The 16,689-nt window shown below is 39.4% G+C and overlaps 1 protein-coding gene across 3 annotated transcripts; it reads right to left on the bottom strand.

Moving 5' to 3' along the window:
* Window positions 1-221: 221 nt before the first annotated feature.
* Window positions 222-16,424, bottom strand: LOC307043947 (E3 ubiquitin/ISG15 ligase TRIM25-like). Of its 3 annotated transcripts, XM_079688910.1 has the most exons (11): window positions 14,579-16,424; window positions 12,263-12,891; window positions 11,094-11,189; window positions 10,632-10,865; window positions 10,238-10,406; window positions 10,016-10,048; window positions 9,358-9,531; window positions 9,130-9,150; window positions 8,730-8,780; window positions 3,172-3,231; window positions 222-3,085 (listed from the first exon to the last, which is right to left on the bottom strand). In XM_079688910.1, exons 2-11 carry the CDS (start codon window positions 12,863-12,865, stop codon window positions 2,553-2,555), a joined length of 1,974 nt encoding a protein of 657 aa, XP_079545036.1. In that variant the 5' UTR covers window positions 12,866-12,891; window positions 14,579-16,424; the 3' UTR covers window positions 222-2,552. The 3 variants fall into 3 exon arrangements, with proteins under 3 accessions (XP_079545036.1, XP_079545037.1, XP_079545038.1); XM_079688911.1 differs by lacking the exon at window positions 9,130-9,150 and having other exon boundaries at window positions 12,263-16,421; XM_079688912.1 differs by lacking the exons at window positions 8,730-8,780; window positions 9,130-9,150 and having other exon boundaries at window positions 12,263-16,417.
* Between the last annotated feature and the right edge of the window lie 265 nt (window positions 16,425-16,689).

Raw genomic sequence — 16,689 nt, 5'->3', positions numbered from 1 at the left:
ATGCAATGTAATGTAACACTGACATTTTGAGGATCAACTATAGTTTTCAAGTTTCCCGTGAGTATAACATATCAATGTAATCTCTCGGCATCTGAACGGCCCACAGATGTCTGTAGATATCGATTCTATCACTTATTGGTAAGAAATAACAAAGGGAGAATTTCCAAAAATGCATGAGTGCTCTTTTAACCACCTGTGTCTTCGCAAAAAGAAAAGAAACGTTTTTGACAGAGCACACTTTATTAATAATAAGCATTGGTTTATTTATTTAGAGATTGATTTAATGTAAAAGAGCCATAATCACTGGAATTTTAAGACAATGGCAAACATTAAGCATTACACAAAGGTTGGTTTGGTTTGACAGTTCAAGTGTTATACTACCCTCAACCATATATGATGCGAAGAACAATGAACCCAGTTTCCGTAAATGCACGGCAAACAAACAAAATGAACATCACGTCACAGGAGTCTGCAGAGCTGTGTCCCAAACCACAGCTCTTCATTGTGTTGACTTGTGTTAACAGAAAACAGCAGATTTCATTATACAGGTTCAGACTTTACATGCAATGATGTACTGTTCCTTCACACAATAGCATGGAGCCTAATAATAACACTGTACCTGAAGTGCATTGCCTGAAAGCAATCTGAGATATTTGAATTTATCCAACCATTAAGACTCAAAACTGAGATCACGTCCAAACCTTTACCAGCTTTTCAGCAAAATCATTATGGAAAAACTTTATTTTCTTTCCCGGAACCCCTAAAACCTGTGAGGTTATTGGAACAGACAACTGTGTTCAAACGGCTAACTTAACCGTGAACGTACCACTGCATGTTGTGTAGACAGATCTCTACTGCTAGACACCCATACAGTTTGTTGTTTCACACGATTTAGCACCTGCAAGATGAGCACCATCATCATCTTACAAGCCGGGGTAAACTTTGTATCACACAAAAAATAATTAACCCCTGTGAAACTATACAGCTAACTAGCTTCATACCACCTTACACAAAGCCAACAGACCAGGCTGATGGCTTGTTGGTTTCATTTGCCCACCATAGATGTGAAATTGTATATCAATGTACATCTATGGAGTAAAGGATGCAAGAACGACACCCGTTTCCTTTCCCTCAATTATTTCCTCTAACGTCACCAATAAAAGCTAAAATCCCATAAAAACAATCTAAAGGAAAGATTCATCAAAACTTGATGGAACTTGTCTATATGACTTTAATTCGAATCAGCCGAAAAAAAGTCAGAGATTTGAGGAAGTGACGCTTTAGAGCTGGGCAATATCAACGATATATGCACTTTTCTTGATAAACAAAATCCAGTAGGGAAGCGGTACCACGGTTGAGGAAACCTTTTCCACCGGTTAATAAACTGGAGACATAACCTGTGTTATTGACTACACCGGAGATATAATTAGCAATTGAAAGTTAGGGAGAAGGGTTTTAATATAAAAACTGAACAATCATGAGAAAAAACCCTCCAATATTCACATATTATAAAAGGCATTAAATTCTGTTTTTTTTGCAAATGTATACCTGTATAGTATCAAAGAACATTGGCGTTATTTGTCCATTTCTGAGCTTTTTATTTTACATTTTCAACTTAATCTCTATCATAATTATTAGCATTTTTTAAAGTAGTCTGAAATGCATAAGCCATTAAACACGGATGGTTGATTATTGATTTTGGATCAAAAGGTAAAACGATTTAGAGACTGTAAGGAATCTTTTAAAGGTCATCAGAATGAAAAACAAATAACTTGATCAAATGTTTTGCCATATCGCCCAGCCCTATAACCTTAAGAGCTTCACTTCAATGCACTCCAAAATGATCGTACATTTTCCACATGCGGACATATGAAAACACTGTACTGACACATGCTGGAGCGTGACGTAATAATTCACTTCTTTATCCAATCACAGTCACAATACAGAAGAAAGACTAGCACACACATGCTGTACGGTAAGAGTACAGTGCGCGTTCTGTTTGCTTCTTATAATCCTAATAACAGAAGTCATATCGATGCTCAAGTGTGTTCAAACCACCTGGGATGCAGTTTATAGACTGGAAAACAGAAAGCATGTTGCTTTTTACGTGTTTAGAAAAGCCATCTTAATCGTTTTTGGTCACATAACCCAAAATTCAGCTGCTGTAAATCACAGCTAGCATAGCTAACGACAACAGTGATGGCGCTATCGTTTGCATCCGAGTCCATTTAAGTTTAGTAGATAAGGACTGTGTGCTGACATTTTTAGACAAACACATTTGAGTTATTCCTTCATTTTCTTTGTTAAAGCCAAGCTAAATCAGCGAGCACTAAAAGTGGGGACAATCAAGTTTCACCTGACACACTCCAACAGCACAAAGAACAATTTAGTTGCAACTTCAACTTCAAAAAGGCAACATTGATTTTGACTAAATGTTAGCTGGAGGTGGGTTAACAGGGAATGTCTTAATATGTGATCAATTATGAGTGTATTTAGAAGAAAAGGCTGTGTATTACGAGTGTGCCCGCATGCCAATTCTGTGCATATGCTCCTCATGCCTGAAGCTTGCACACAGAAATGGACGAGCCACTTGAGAAAATCCAGAAAGCTGGACACACAGGTTGGGCAAAGGGGAACACAAAGGTGTGGAAGGGATACGCCCTGTCTGCCACGTTATAGAACGTAGCAGTGCCCTCGTCACAATCCAACAGCACGCCTACGCGCTCTGGATTGAGATTGACCAGCACGGTCTCATTGCTGTTGTGCCAAGCGGACAGCTTGACGTTGAACCACTCGATACACCAGGACTGGTCGTTGCGGCCCAGTCGACTGGTGGGACCTTTGCGGTCAATGTTTCTGTAAGCCAAGCCTACGCCAATGAAGTTGTTGCAGCTCAGTAGCACTTCCCAGTAGTGGCGGCCTCGAGAGAAACTCTGACGAGCGAGCACCTGGGAGCAGACGGAGAAGCGTTCAGGGCAGTCGGGATAGTCTGTGTGTTCATCTGACACCGAGGCCTTAGTGAAGCCCTCACTCAGAGCGATGCGTTTGTGGGCCGTCTTTGGATCCAAAGTGAAAACTTTACCATCTGGTAGGGACAAAAATCAACATTTTCACAACAAACTTTGTTGATACCATAATAGGGGATGATGCCTCCTACAATCATACACTTACATTTCAAAAGTTTGGTTCTTTTTTCAGCAGATGTTATGCTTGGTGGAATGTCCGACATTTCTGCAACAGAAGACAAAAAATGAATTTGTCTTCAGTAGGTTGTGTAACGGTATACGTCTCTTTCTATCAGCCGGAGAAGAAACGAGTGCTCAGGGACCGTCTGCAAAGTGCAACTCCGAAAAAAGAGAATACAATAATATTCAATCACTATTATACAGTTTATTACTACCAAACTCACTACACACATCAATAGTCTCCTGGTGGTCATACAAGGAGTCATACAAGGTCAAGCAAGGAGTTTGGAAGAATATGCTTTTGAATAATTTTGGGGAATATTTATAATATAAAATCTTCAATAAATATGGCATCATCTTCAATAACTTTACTATTATACAGTATATTTCTACCAAACTCATTATTTGCATTTTTGTTGTTAGCATCTGCTTAGCTAGCTGTGCTAACGGATATTAGAAGCTGTTTCTAAAACAAGGAGAGGGAGAGCTCTGTCCTGTCAGACTGAGAGAGATAACTACATCTCAGTGAGGTAAGGGACTCTCTGTTTAGATAGTTAACTCTTTAGTCTAGTTATCTCAGTGGGTCTCAAATGGTTTGGTAACCATTTATGAGAATAAATAAAAAACAGTTATGAAATACTATATGACAGTAAAACAACAATACAGTTTAAAAGGGGAGTGATTTGTAAAATATCCATAAAGAAAAAGAAAATCTGTTTACAGTTCTGTTTCATATGGGTGTTGAGAGATGTATCCAGAGATCTCTTAAAGATGGGGTAGGTAAGTTTCAGAAACCGGCTAAAGATACACTTTTTGTTATATTCCATGGAATGCTCTTAACATCCCGATATAAATGAATATCTTAAGTGCTTTGACAAAAAATCCATTAAAAAATGTCATCTGTGGAACCCGTAATACTGTAAAAACTACAACCAATCCGGGCTAAACGGATTGGATTGCCGCCCTGTCTGTCAGCCTTCCATCTCGTGCACGCCAGCGCCATACAAATGTATCTCGTGCCCTCATTGGGCATGCTGTCATTGGGCGTGCATTGCAGCAGCACTTCAATGACTCGCCAGCAACAGGCGGCCACTTTCACCATGGCAGAGTTAGGTTCAACATCGTCTACTGGTCGCAAAAGAAAAAATGTAACGGAGAAAATTAAGAACAAAAAGAAAGTGGAAACTAGGAGAAGTCAAACCAGAGTCAATATCGGAGTTGCTTTGGCTGTGTAGTATTGCTAACCTAGAGGTGTTTAGCTTTGCCTGATATGTAACGTTACTGCAGCCTGCTCTCGCGGAGGAGGTGCTCTGCAAGGAAGTCTGAAGGAAGGGGCGGATTTTTTTTGGCAGTGTACTTTCACATTTTAGTTCACTCGAGCCGGTTTCTGAAACTTACATACCCCACCTTTAATGTTGCTCTCAAAATGCACCAGGTTGATGCATTTAACTTCAATATTTAAAAAAAAAATCTTCCAGGGGGATCATGCCCCCGGACCCCCCTAGAGGAGGTGAGCTGATTATCCAGCCTTCATTGTAAGAGTCGCGGGTACACTGTGTATGTAGTGCGTGGTATGCGTCTATCATTTTCCAACCCAGTTTAGATTTAACCACTCCCACTTCTGCATAACGCAAGGATCGACGTAGCTCTACGCGATAGTGTCATAGACTTCATCTTATTCATCACGTTAAAGCAGGATATTGAATAGTTGTTTTTTGTCTTTCCAAAGGATTTGTTGAATGAAAGTAAACGATCCTGTAATCAAAGCCATATCGAAGAGTCCTGAGATTGTATGACTGGTGTTTTATCATCTATAAATAGCCTGTGTCTGTATCCTCAAATGTCGTTTTCAGGACAAACAAAAGACGTTTTAAATATATCTTATCAGAATAGCCTGTGTGTATCCTCAAATGTCGTCCTGAGATTGTATTACTGGTGTTTTATCATCTATAAATAGCTTGTGTGTATCCTCAAATGTCGTTTTCAGGACAAACAAAAGACGTTTTAAATATCTTATCAGCTGGTGTAAGTGCAGAATATTGAATGTAACCTTGACTATTACTGTGTACTTCATTTATCTGACAGCATTATTTAATGATACCTAGATATATACAGATGTTTGCTAATGTATCCCTCTTATATCCATCAGGAATTCATATTAAATGATGAATTAACATTACCTCAGCACTGCATAAGTGTGGTCGTCAGTCATATTGACAAAGAAGCACTATTATATTGTAATGCGGCGTTTAAAAGGACAGTATTTCGCTTGTCAGATTCAGATTTCGCGGGTGTGCCGCGTGAGGCAGTGATGTAACCATAGGGATGTAACGCCAGGTTGATGCTGTGACGTAACGCCGCGTCGATGCTTGCGTAATAAACTGGGTTGGAAAAACAATAGACGCGCCCGGTGTCTTAATGGGAAACTCTAGTTTGTACACGGTTCACCAAAAAAAAAATCTCACTCCAAGCTGAACTCAAATGTTGGCAGCCCTGGTTAAACGTAAAAAATTGAGAACGTGAACAACTTTTTGGAAGTAATCTCAGGTGCCGCGTCGCAGCATTCAGAGTAATTTGCTCACATTGGGTTCAACACGTCATAGAGTGAGCAAGTCATTTCATTGGACGAGAGGCATACTATGAGAGCTGGTCACACGGATGCGTTCAAATTGAGCCAGTAATTTGAGGAACTGTCGAAATGGCGAACGCAGATAAAGCTGAGCTCGAAAATCCTCCAGCATCATTGAAGTCTCCGGTTTGGGAACATTTTGGTTTCGCAGTTACGTACAAGGATGACGGACAAAGACAGGTGGACCGAACCAAAACTGTTTGTCGGCATTGTTCAACTAAAATTGGTTACGCGGCTGGCAATACATCAAACTTGCACATTCATTTGAAAAGGCATCACCCGAACGTGAATATCACCGGTACCAAAAGAAAAAAGACTGAAGTGCAAACCCAACTCCCAATAGCATTTAAGCCTCCACCACTCGCAAAAAGTTCAGACCCAGCCAAAGCTATTACAAACGCCAAATATCCTTATATTGCCATGTTAGCAAAGCGCTACCTGGCTGTATCTGCTACCTCTGTCCCTAGCGAGAGGGTGTTCTCCACAGCAGGAGACATTGTTAGTGCCAGCAGATCTGCCCTTTCGGCAAGCAATGTGGACAAGTACATTTTTCTTTAAAAAAAACATGAAAATACAATGACAAGCAAGTCATAATGTCAAACTGGCTGAATACAGATTATTTCAGTTCATCGAAATGCTGCACCTTAATGTTTATTTTATTACATTTTGTATTTATTTGAGTGAACACATTATTCACAGTTTAATAATAATGAAAAATATATATATATATTTTATGTTTTGTGATCATTTTTTTCTGCTGTACCGAAAACGTACCGAACCGTGACCTAAAAACCGAGGTACGTACCGAACCAAAATGTTTGTGAACCGTTACACCCCTAGTCTTCAGGCTAAGTGAACAAAACAAAGAAAACAATTGAAAAGAGCATCTTAAAAAATGGCATCTCCAACGATTACCATTTAGGTCTGTTCTCAGGTGTTGAGGACGATTGATTCAAAGATAATATGCTACAGTACAAGTACGTCTGGGTCTCTGTGTTTCATTCAAGCTCGGCTCTGTGTGTGTCTGTGGAACGAGCGATTTTGTGTGCGTGTGTGAGCGAGAGAGATTTGCTTCATCAGAAGAGGTACCGGAGATCGTTGTTGTTAGCTTCTAGTGCTAGCGAGCTAGTGGCCCGGTCTCAAACGGTTTGGTCACGATTAATGTAAAAAATTATTTCCGAGGCACGTGTTTATATGATCATTATAGTTATAAAAAAATAAGAGAATAAATGAAAAACAGGTATGAAATACTATATGACAGTAAAAAAAGAATAAAGTTTAAAAGGGGAGTGATTTGTAAAATATCCATAAAGAAATAGTCAATGTGTTTACAGTTCTGTTTCAAATGGGCGTTGACAGTTGAGATCTGTCTCCATAGATCTCTTAATTTTGCTCTCAAAGTGCACCAGATTGATGCTTTTAACTTCAATATTTAAAAAAAAATCTTCCCGGGGGAGCATGCCCCCGGACCACCCTAGAGGAGGTTAAGTCCACCCCCCACACACACAAAATAGTACTTTACCCCTGCTTACACCTATATGCCGTGAGCTGATTATCGAGCCTTCATTGTAACAGTCGCGGGTATACTGTGTATTTGCGTGGGGAGTGTTGCAGAAGAACATTCCACTGTAGCGACCGGTACCTTAATGGGAAACCCTACATGTTTGAGTACCCTCTATGAAACGTCAAGCTACCCCACAGCACCCCCAAAAGAAAATCTCTGGCGCCGCCACTGAGCCTGCAACCCTGTTTTGAAGAAACGTGCAGTGCAAAACAGGCTCATTGCAGCCACTGTGATAAGACACACTTTCTTGCCAAATATCAGCATTTTCTTTCTTTTCATTTTTTTGCATAGATTGCAAAATGGCAAAGTATTATAACTTATTGTTCTAGCAAAGGGATTGCACAATTGTATTGAGCACAATTGAGCGTGGTTCTTGGTTCTTGCCGGGCAGCCAAGTGGGGTCAGCTAAGAACCGGTTTTCGGTGTTTGGAGCCGGCGGCTCCGCTGCGGCTGGAACAGGAAGAACCAGAGCTAAATCAGGCTGTAGCCCGGAACTGGCTCTGGACTCAGAACCAGAGAAGAACCAGTTAAGCAATAGAAAAGCACAAGAACGGTTCTTGAACCGGAACCGGTTTGGTTTATTGGCAGTTTGCAAACCACTTGAGAGTACTGGAGTGTGAAACAAGAGCTATTGAGTCAGTGTTGTGGTGCTGTTGCTTTGTTCTGGATCTGTGAGCTAACCACGCCCCGTTCATTTGCATATAAGGAATGGAAATGAGTCACTATGAAATACAAGTCCCCTGAAATAAATAAATGTGTCATTATGAAATAAAAGTCCCCTGAAATAAATAAATGTGTCATGAAATACAAGTCTCTTGAAATAAATAAATGTTCATTTAAATGTACATGTATACATATTTATTGCCTCATTTATTTATTTCAGAATTTATTTCATAGGCATATTTTTATATATATAATTATTTTTGTATTTATTTATTTATTTATTTTGGCTTAAATGGCATTCCATATTATGGAGCATTGTTTTATTATCACTGTTCTGGCAAAGGAATGCACACGTTCATATTGATGTATTTTAATAAATGTTAACTTGGCCCATTACATGACTATTTGTGTTGGGGGAACCCAACTTTTTTTTTCCCCAAAGGGGGGTCCTGACAGAAAAGGTTTGAGAACCACTGCTCTATTGTGACATGTTTACATGCTTTATTGTTCAAACCGCTCTTTATTTTTTAAGTGTGTCGGAGAGAAATGTTTTCTCAATATAGAAAAAAATTGTTATTTAGAAAGCTGATCTTATATTTGAGTCAATAACAAAACTATATAATCGTTTTGGATGAGATTTAGAAATGAGATCACTAAAATGAATTTACCTTGTGATAGTTGAACATACCTGATTCCTTGTAAGTTCCAGGGCCAAAGGGTGAATTTCCCCCATAAGCTCCTGAGAACACATTAGATAGTGTTATTATAATCTTTTTTTAAATGCAGAATTCAACTTTTACCCCAGTACCGCACCACCAAACGATAAGCACCAATTTGAGGAATATGAGGAATTAGATTTTCTAGGATTTTTGGTTCCACCATCAAATCAAAGCAAATCAGGTTTTATTTAAATAGCACATTTTAAAAACGATTTTTGGTCCAGCCAAAGTGCTGAACATGCAAATAAAAAACACATTACTGCGATCGCAAACAGAAGACAATAAATTACAACAGCAAATATAAAAATCAAACACAGGGAAATGTCATGAGTCGTGCTCCGCTCTGACTAGAACCATAAACCAACTCACCTAAAATGCCAGGGTTAATATCTGCAACAAAGTTGTACATGATTGGTTTCACTAATCTTTCTCAATCCATATTCAAATGTAAAGTTTCCCACTTAGAAATGGACCTGCACTAGCATCTTTTAAAAGATTCCGATGGCAGATGTTTTAAAGAGCTACGGTATTCATTAAGATAGGTGGTGTGCTGTTCAACCTCTGCGAGTACAATGGTACAATTTAAACCTTTCTTACTTGTCTTTTGTCCTGCCTTAAAATTGGGATCCCTGTTGTAGCCTGGTTGATGCTGGGGTGCATAGTGGTGTGGATGGGACCCCATGTAAACTGGCTGGTATAATGACTCGATGAGGGGACGACCTGGACTGTGGGACCTGGGGGGCCTTTTCTGCTTTAGAGGATTGTTGAATTCTGAAAGAGAGAAGGTAAAATAAGAAGACATTTTGTGCACTCATACGCGTTGTATCACAAAATGCAAAAGCACATATTTGCCATACACGGATATTTAAAACGTTATTTTATCAAAACTACAGTACAATATAGTATTGTGTGGGATCTATATATGATAATTATTGTGATGTTATATTATTTTGATTAGATTCTTCATGCAGTATTATTTTGAACACTTGTTCGAGTTTATTAACTACACAGGGTCTGTTCTTACCAGACAAGGCAGATGCTAACAGCTACAGACGATAACAGTAATGGATGATACAGATGCTAACAGCTACATACGATAACAGCTACTGCAAATACAGTAGGATATAGGACCACCTAAATTGCCTTTGCAATCGTGAAGTATATATTCATATATACTTCAAAGCTGTGCAGACGTGAGTTTATCATACACATTGGCCGATATTGTATTATAGGTTAAAAGCAGAGATTAACATACCAGATATGGGATGAGGTCCAGTGCTTTCTGGTGCTAAGGCATAAACAGTTTTTCGTCCATGAATGAAAAGAGATAAGACATTGGAGTTAAATTCCAGTATCTCACAACACAAGCTCTCCAGATGCCCATGTTATGTTTTGCAACAAAAGTTGGCTTTATCATTATCCCATTATGCACCTCAAAATGTTAAATCTCCCATTAAAAGTGTAACTGCACATTCACCCGATTTGCGTATCAGCAGTCTGTCCTCAACAGGCGGTTTAAACATCTCTGTCAGGTGCTCCTTCAGGTCTGCACAAAAGGCCTGCGTGGCTTTCACCTTCTTAGAATCCAGGTTGATTTGAGGGGTGTAAGGGTCAAAGCTTGCAGCCTTTGGCAAGTTGACTGAAGCCTGGAGGCAGAAGAACAAACTGTTTTTATGCAATACGTTAGAAATAAGCTTTTTAATTTTGTATTGTGTATCTATTATGAGTTGAATACTGTCATTAAAAAAAAAAGATAAAAGGTTGTGATTTTAAATATAACATTATAAACACTATTAAACAGACAGCGTGATTAGTGTCTTTGTAGGCTGTTTAAAGGATAAGTTCAATTTGTTGCGGATTGATTGACTCACCTGTAGGAAGGCAAGAGTCTGGGACTGACTCAGCAGACTGTGGATGTCTTCTTTAGCTTTACTCATATGAACAACGTTCTCATTGAACTTCTTTGAGAGACCCTTAAGCTTAGTCTGACCACTCTGCAGCTCGCAGTCAACAGCATTCAGAGCTTCACTCTCCTCTCGGACCAACATACCCCGGATCTGCTGATACTCAGCTGCCAGGGCCTTCTTCCTGTTGGTCGCTGAGTCCTACAAGAGAATCAGAACACATCAGTAGGCAAAAGCAAAAGAGTAAATACAGGGGTTAGAGAAAATGACAGTTATACCACACAAAGAAAAATCTCAGTGTTATGGTTTGTAAATGAACAATAATCACTTGTTAATGCTTTCCTTTATTCACTCTTCTTCTTTCAAGAAACTATTTTTTTGGAATTCATAAGAATTATAAATAATGAAATGTCAATTATCCAGGACTACCTTTAGCTTGTCCTCCATGTCACCAATATGCGAAATAACTCGCTCGTTCTTCGTTATTTTCTCGTCAATGATAGCCAACTTGCTTCTCAGGTCGGACTATAAAACAGAGGAACAGGACACATTCAGTTCAATCAGGAAAATCATTATTAAGATTATTTAGTCAATTTAAACCTGTAACATTACTTGTCAAATCTCAGCATTGTGTGGTATGACATATAACGTTTTAATGCAGTGCAGGGGTGGTTCTAGGGGGGGGCAGCTCCCACCTAACACTGACTTCGGACCCCCCTGTGACCCCCCTGAAAATAAAATAAAATAAAAAGTTAATGATTATAACAGTATTTTTCATTCTACTCGTCATTACAAATATATATATATTTCTTTTTTTAGCAAGCCATTATCACCAAGGAGGCCTCTGTGAACTGGCGAGATAGAGAGCGACAGAGAGCACACCTTTATCTATTTAATATAGTTGTAAAAAATAAAGTAAGAAGTCATTCCAATGTGTAGGACAGTACAAAAAACAAAAAAGTGTTTAAAAGGGGAGTGATTAGTAAAATATGCATAAATAAAAAGAAAGAATTCTAACTAGGTAACATAAGATAAGAATAAACAAGTTTAAATGATTTTTTATTGGTTGTGATCATATTCTAAAGATGTTTGGATTTGAGTGTTGAGAGCTGTATCCATAAATTAATTTTGTGCTCAAAGTGCACCAGATTGATGCATTTAACTTCAAAATTTAAAAAAACATCTTCCCGGGGGTGCATGCCCCCGGACCCCCCTAGAGAATGTGAGATCCACCCCCAAATAAAGTAGATTAAAATAATTAAATTGCATACATTGTCTTTTAGTAAACACTGAAAACGGGTTCCACAGACCCAAACAGCACAGAGGTTAAAGGTAAGCATATAATAATGAGTAATTAAACAAATATCAATAACTGTATTGCATTGTTTTCTTATACACAATTACTTCATACTGTCTTTGTCTTTTTCGTCCTGCATTTATTGTGCCCCCCTCAGAAAATAACTGGCCCCAGCCTGGCCCCCCCAGTCAAATTAGTCTAGAGCACAAACACAAACAATAATCTATCTTCCATATTTTTGGGGAGAATGCCCCTTTAAACGAAGCCAAGCAGCTGCTGGCTCCTGCACAAACACACACACCTCTTTCAGGTTCCTCTGCTCCTCCGGGGACATAAAGGAGCAGCCTTTGTGGACCAGCTGGAGACAGAGGCTGCAGATGGGACGGCAATGCTGGCTGCAGAAGAGCTCCATCAGCTTGTGGTGGTCCGGGCAGATGCGCTCGGACAGGTCGCCGACAGGCTCACTCAGCTGGTGAACTCTAAATGTTGGGTTTTCCCGGTGAGGCCGCAGGTGCTCCTCGCAGAAAGAGGCCATGCAGGTGAGGCAGGTCTGCGCCGCTTCTGCTTCCATACATGTATCACAGCGTATGACATCCTGGCTCTCCGCTTGGCTGTCCTCTGCTGTCCCCAGGTCGGCCTCGCTCTTGGTCGTCCGCAGGTTGAAGGTCTCCACGACGGTGCTGAGGACCGTGTTTTTCTTCAGCTCCGGTTTGGTGGGGAAGTGGGTCCGACACTGAGGACAGCTGTAGGAGTCCTTCCAGCTGGCGAGGATGCAGTCCTGGCAGAAGTTGTGTCCGCAGGGGATGGTCACCGGGCAGTCAAAGGGACACAGGCAGATGCTGCAGCTCAACTCTTCCTCCAGACTCAACAGAGAAAACGGACTCTGGTCCATCGCCGCCATCATGAAACTCCAGTGGGCTGGGCTCTGAGCTGCGAGGGAGAAACGAAACTTAACTTTTCTATTTCAGGAAAACCAAGTGGCCTAACAGAGTGTTTTCCACACAACATGATCTTCTTAGTGACGTTTCTACAGTCTGTCTATGCAAACATTTCCAGGGGGCCCTTCCAACAACATATTCATCAACATATTTATTATTTATTTAAATAATCTGACATAAAAAAGGAAATTTATATTCCAAATTTAAGAAGATTTTTCAAAATATAAAAAACACACTATGTATACAAATAAAACAATTACAACCTATATATCGTTAGTGCTAAAAAAAAAACATCAAGCTTTCACTGCTCAAACAACTCTCAACATACAATCGATCATCTCACAATATTCCTGTTATAGAAATAAATGTGTAAACCAAGAAACACATAATATGTATCTGAACAGGTCGTATGTCTATAGGTACACTACATTTACCCCAACCTTCTCCGCTGGTGCAGCTAACTAAGCTCTCTTGGAAACATTCAGGCAATATCGAGGCCGTATCCAGGATTTCCTAAATACCGAGGTCCAAATATGTTAGGGGGGTTCGGGGAACACCCCCCGAGATTTTGGGGATTTTCATGATCTAGTTAGGTGCTTTTTAAGTCCTGTGGGGGGTCACAAATGGGATAATATATTGATTTAAAACCATATCAGTGGGCTGCAGCATACATTAGTTTTTAAAGTGTAATGCATAAGAATCAGTTGATTGTTGCTATTAATTATCTGGACATGCAGAAGAGGCTAAAATGATCACAAAACATGGTCAACATTTATTCTGCATGTCTCTCTCCTTTCCATAACCTGCTGCCTCTCTTCCATCTTCTTTAGTCTCTCTGTCTTCTTCCTGTTCATTACTCTCTCTGTCCTCTTCTCTTTCTCTTTGTTCAATCTCTCCCTCCTTGTTCACTTTTTGCTCCTCCTCACTTGTCGCTTCTGCCAGTGAATTATAAGCAATTCAGTTATTTAGTTCATTTCACTTGTTTGTTTGCATCCTTTTTTTTAAAAATGTAATCTGTTTTGTTTGATTCTCAAAAGAGAACAAAGATGTAAGCAAATTGTGTTTTATACAATTGTATGTTATTATGACATCATAACTGCAATAGATGTATGTTGTTTTACAATTATGCCTATTGTAAATGAAGACTATTGTTATAGATATATATATATATAGATAGATAGATAGATAGATAGATAGATAGATAGATAGATGGGGTTATTAAGCCTACATTCTTTTGTGTGACTGTACCTGCAGTTCCTCCCTGACTTCCATCCCTTTCTCTCTCTCTCTTTCTCTCTGCCTGTCCTGTCTCTTCCTTACCAAAGCTGCACTTCGACTGACGTAGTATTTTCATTATATCTGAGTCAGTGTAAAAAGAAAACAATACAATGTTATAGCTTCATTGTTTTACTCAAATTGAAATGAAAGAAAAGCATTAAAACGTTTGTTAAAAGGTCATCCTTCTGATATTGGATGAATGTAATTAACTTGAGCTTTCTAGCTAGTTTATTCACGCTATTTAAACCAAAGTATAGCTGCAATATAAGTTAGTGTGCATGTTGTCGGACGCACACTGACTAACGTAGAGCGTTCACACAGGATCTGCTGGTCATATGATGTCCTGATGAACAGAAACACAAGCAGCCCGATGGACTCAGATCTCTACATGTAGGCTATACCTCATCACTCCTCCGCTGCTCCGGTACAAGTCCGGGCTGCGGCGGTTTGTTGATACATGTCCATGGCCGTATCTACCATTGAGGTCACCGAGGTCCGGACCTCGGTAATATTTTTCGAGCTGTGTATACAAAACTTGTGAAATAATTGCACTAAACGGGGTTCTTTGTAGTACTTCCATTTACTGCCGATGGGGGCGCTGCATAACTACGTAGCCTCGATTAAAGCAAACAGAAGAAGACGACATGTATCAACAAACCACCGCAGCAACCCAGTTTAGATTTAACCACGCCCACTTTCGCATTACGCAAGAACGGTCGACCGCGGGGGCAATGCTGGTAGATCGCGAGTCATTCATAAATTAAAAAAAATCCAGCTCCGTTAAAATAGACAAAACAGGTTTTGATCCCTCCTCCTTTGGCCTCCCTGCCACTTAATTCAGGAGTTGACTTGATTGACAGAAAAAGCGACCTATTGCTTTCCAGTCTGTTAACACAGAATGCAAAGCGATACAAAATCAGTCAAGTGCCGGGAGAGACAAACAACAAAATGAGTGCGGGAACGAGCAAAAAGCTAAAGACATACCACTTCCAAACAGAATGGGAGGGAGAATCTTTTTTTGTGATGTCACATTCAAAGGTTATTTGCCTTATTTGTAAAGCAAGCGTCGCTCTGCCAAAGAAAGGTAACGTGGAGAGGCATTATCGGAGTGTTCACAAGGCATATGACAGCGACTTCCCTCCGAGTAGCGAGTTGAGAAAGAGAAAGGTCATGTATTATTGCTACACAAACATTATCTCTTAGTCTTAGTGTCGCCAACTCGTTTCTAACATGCAAAAAGACAAACAAATGCGTCTATGGTCGGTGTATTTTCTATCTTTCCAATCCAGAAGAGATCTCTCTCTCCCCCGTCTGTTTGCAATGGGGCGGGGCAGTTTACACACACGCATCTGCTACATGCAGCAACACACGGAGGAGATGGTGGAGAGAAGCGCTCCAAGGTGTGGTTACATGTTACCCGTCTTGAGGTGGACAATGCTCGTCACCAAAAGTGTTTAGCATGTAAGGGCGGTAACACGAGCAATTTGTCTAAACATTTAGCAAAAGTGCACCACATTCAGACGGAGGAATGCACCGGGTTCGACTGTCTTTCGAGTAGCTCTGTAGCCCCATCCACGAGTAACGTTTCCACGTCAGGTGTTATGTATGCTAGCAGCAACACACGGAGTTAACTACATTATACAAACATGGGTTAATGATTAGAGGTAACTGAGTTATTTATTTTGTTAAAGTTTCAGCTATTCTGTTTCCAGTTCTGTCATCAGATTATTTAATAAGATTTGTTAAAACATTGTTGTTTCTTTTGATGTGAAATATTATTTATTTAATTCAAATAAAAAGCAATGTTAATTTTGTTCACAATTTGTTAAGTTAATTTAATAATATATGTATTTTTGAATCTAGTATTCATCTTTATTGTCTTCATTGTTAGTTTCCACATGCCTAAAACAACCTCAAACTAAATCTAAAAGTTGATGGCTAAATAAGAGCGTTTGAGAAATTGTGCAAGGCACACAGTAGTAGTCCGAATAGTCGATTAATCGTTTCATTAATCTATAGATTAATCGATAATCAAATTAGTCGTTTGTTGCAGCCCTATTGTAGTTATCCCATGTAAAAATAAAACGTGTTATTCAGCAACCCTTGCAATTTGGGTTTTTATTTTTGGTTGGTAGACCTCGGTTAGCTGGTCATTTCAAAAGTAGCTCACCAGCCAAAAAAGTGTGGGCACCCCTGCTTTAGCGTCATAGACTTCATCTTCGGCAGTTATAGCAGTCGCGGTGTAAAGCAGGATATTGAATAGTTGTTTTTTGTCTTTCCAAAGGATTTGTTGACTGAAAACGATCCAGAGTCCTGAGATTGTATTACTGGTGTTTTATCATATCAGCTGGTGTTAGAGCAGAATATTGAATATAACCTTGACTATTACTGTGTAGCCTACTTCATTTATCTGACAGCATTATTTAATGATACTATTTTATATATATATATATATATATATATATATATATATATATATATATATATATATATATACACACATTTATTCATT

This window comes from Notothenia rossii (assembly GCF_949606895.1).
Source record: "Notothenia rossii genome assembly, chromosome: 1".
Lineage (NCBI taxonomy): Eukaryota > Metazoa > Chordata > Actinopteri > Perciformes > Nototheniidae > Notothenia > Notothenia rossii.
This window is presented reverse-complemented; position numbering and strand designations above follow the sequence as displayed.

Bases quoted from the DNA above. Each gene is read 5' to 3' on its own strand.
- LOC307043947 (XM_079688910.1), bottom strand. From the start codon at position 12,865: ATGATGGCGGCGATGGACCAGAGTCCGTTTTCTCTGTTGAGTCTGGAG. The intron at 10,866-11,093 runs GTAGTCCTGGAT...ATTCTCTTGTAG, and splicing joins ACATGGAGGACAAGCTAAAG to GACTCAGCGACCAACAGGAA. The intron at 3,232-8,729 runs GTATGTTCAACT...CTTCTGTTGCAG, and splicing joins TGGAACTTACAAGGAATCAG to AAATGTCGGACATTCCACCA.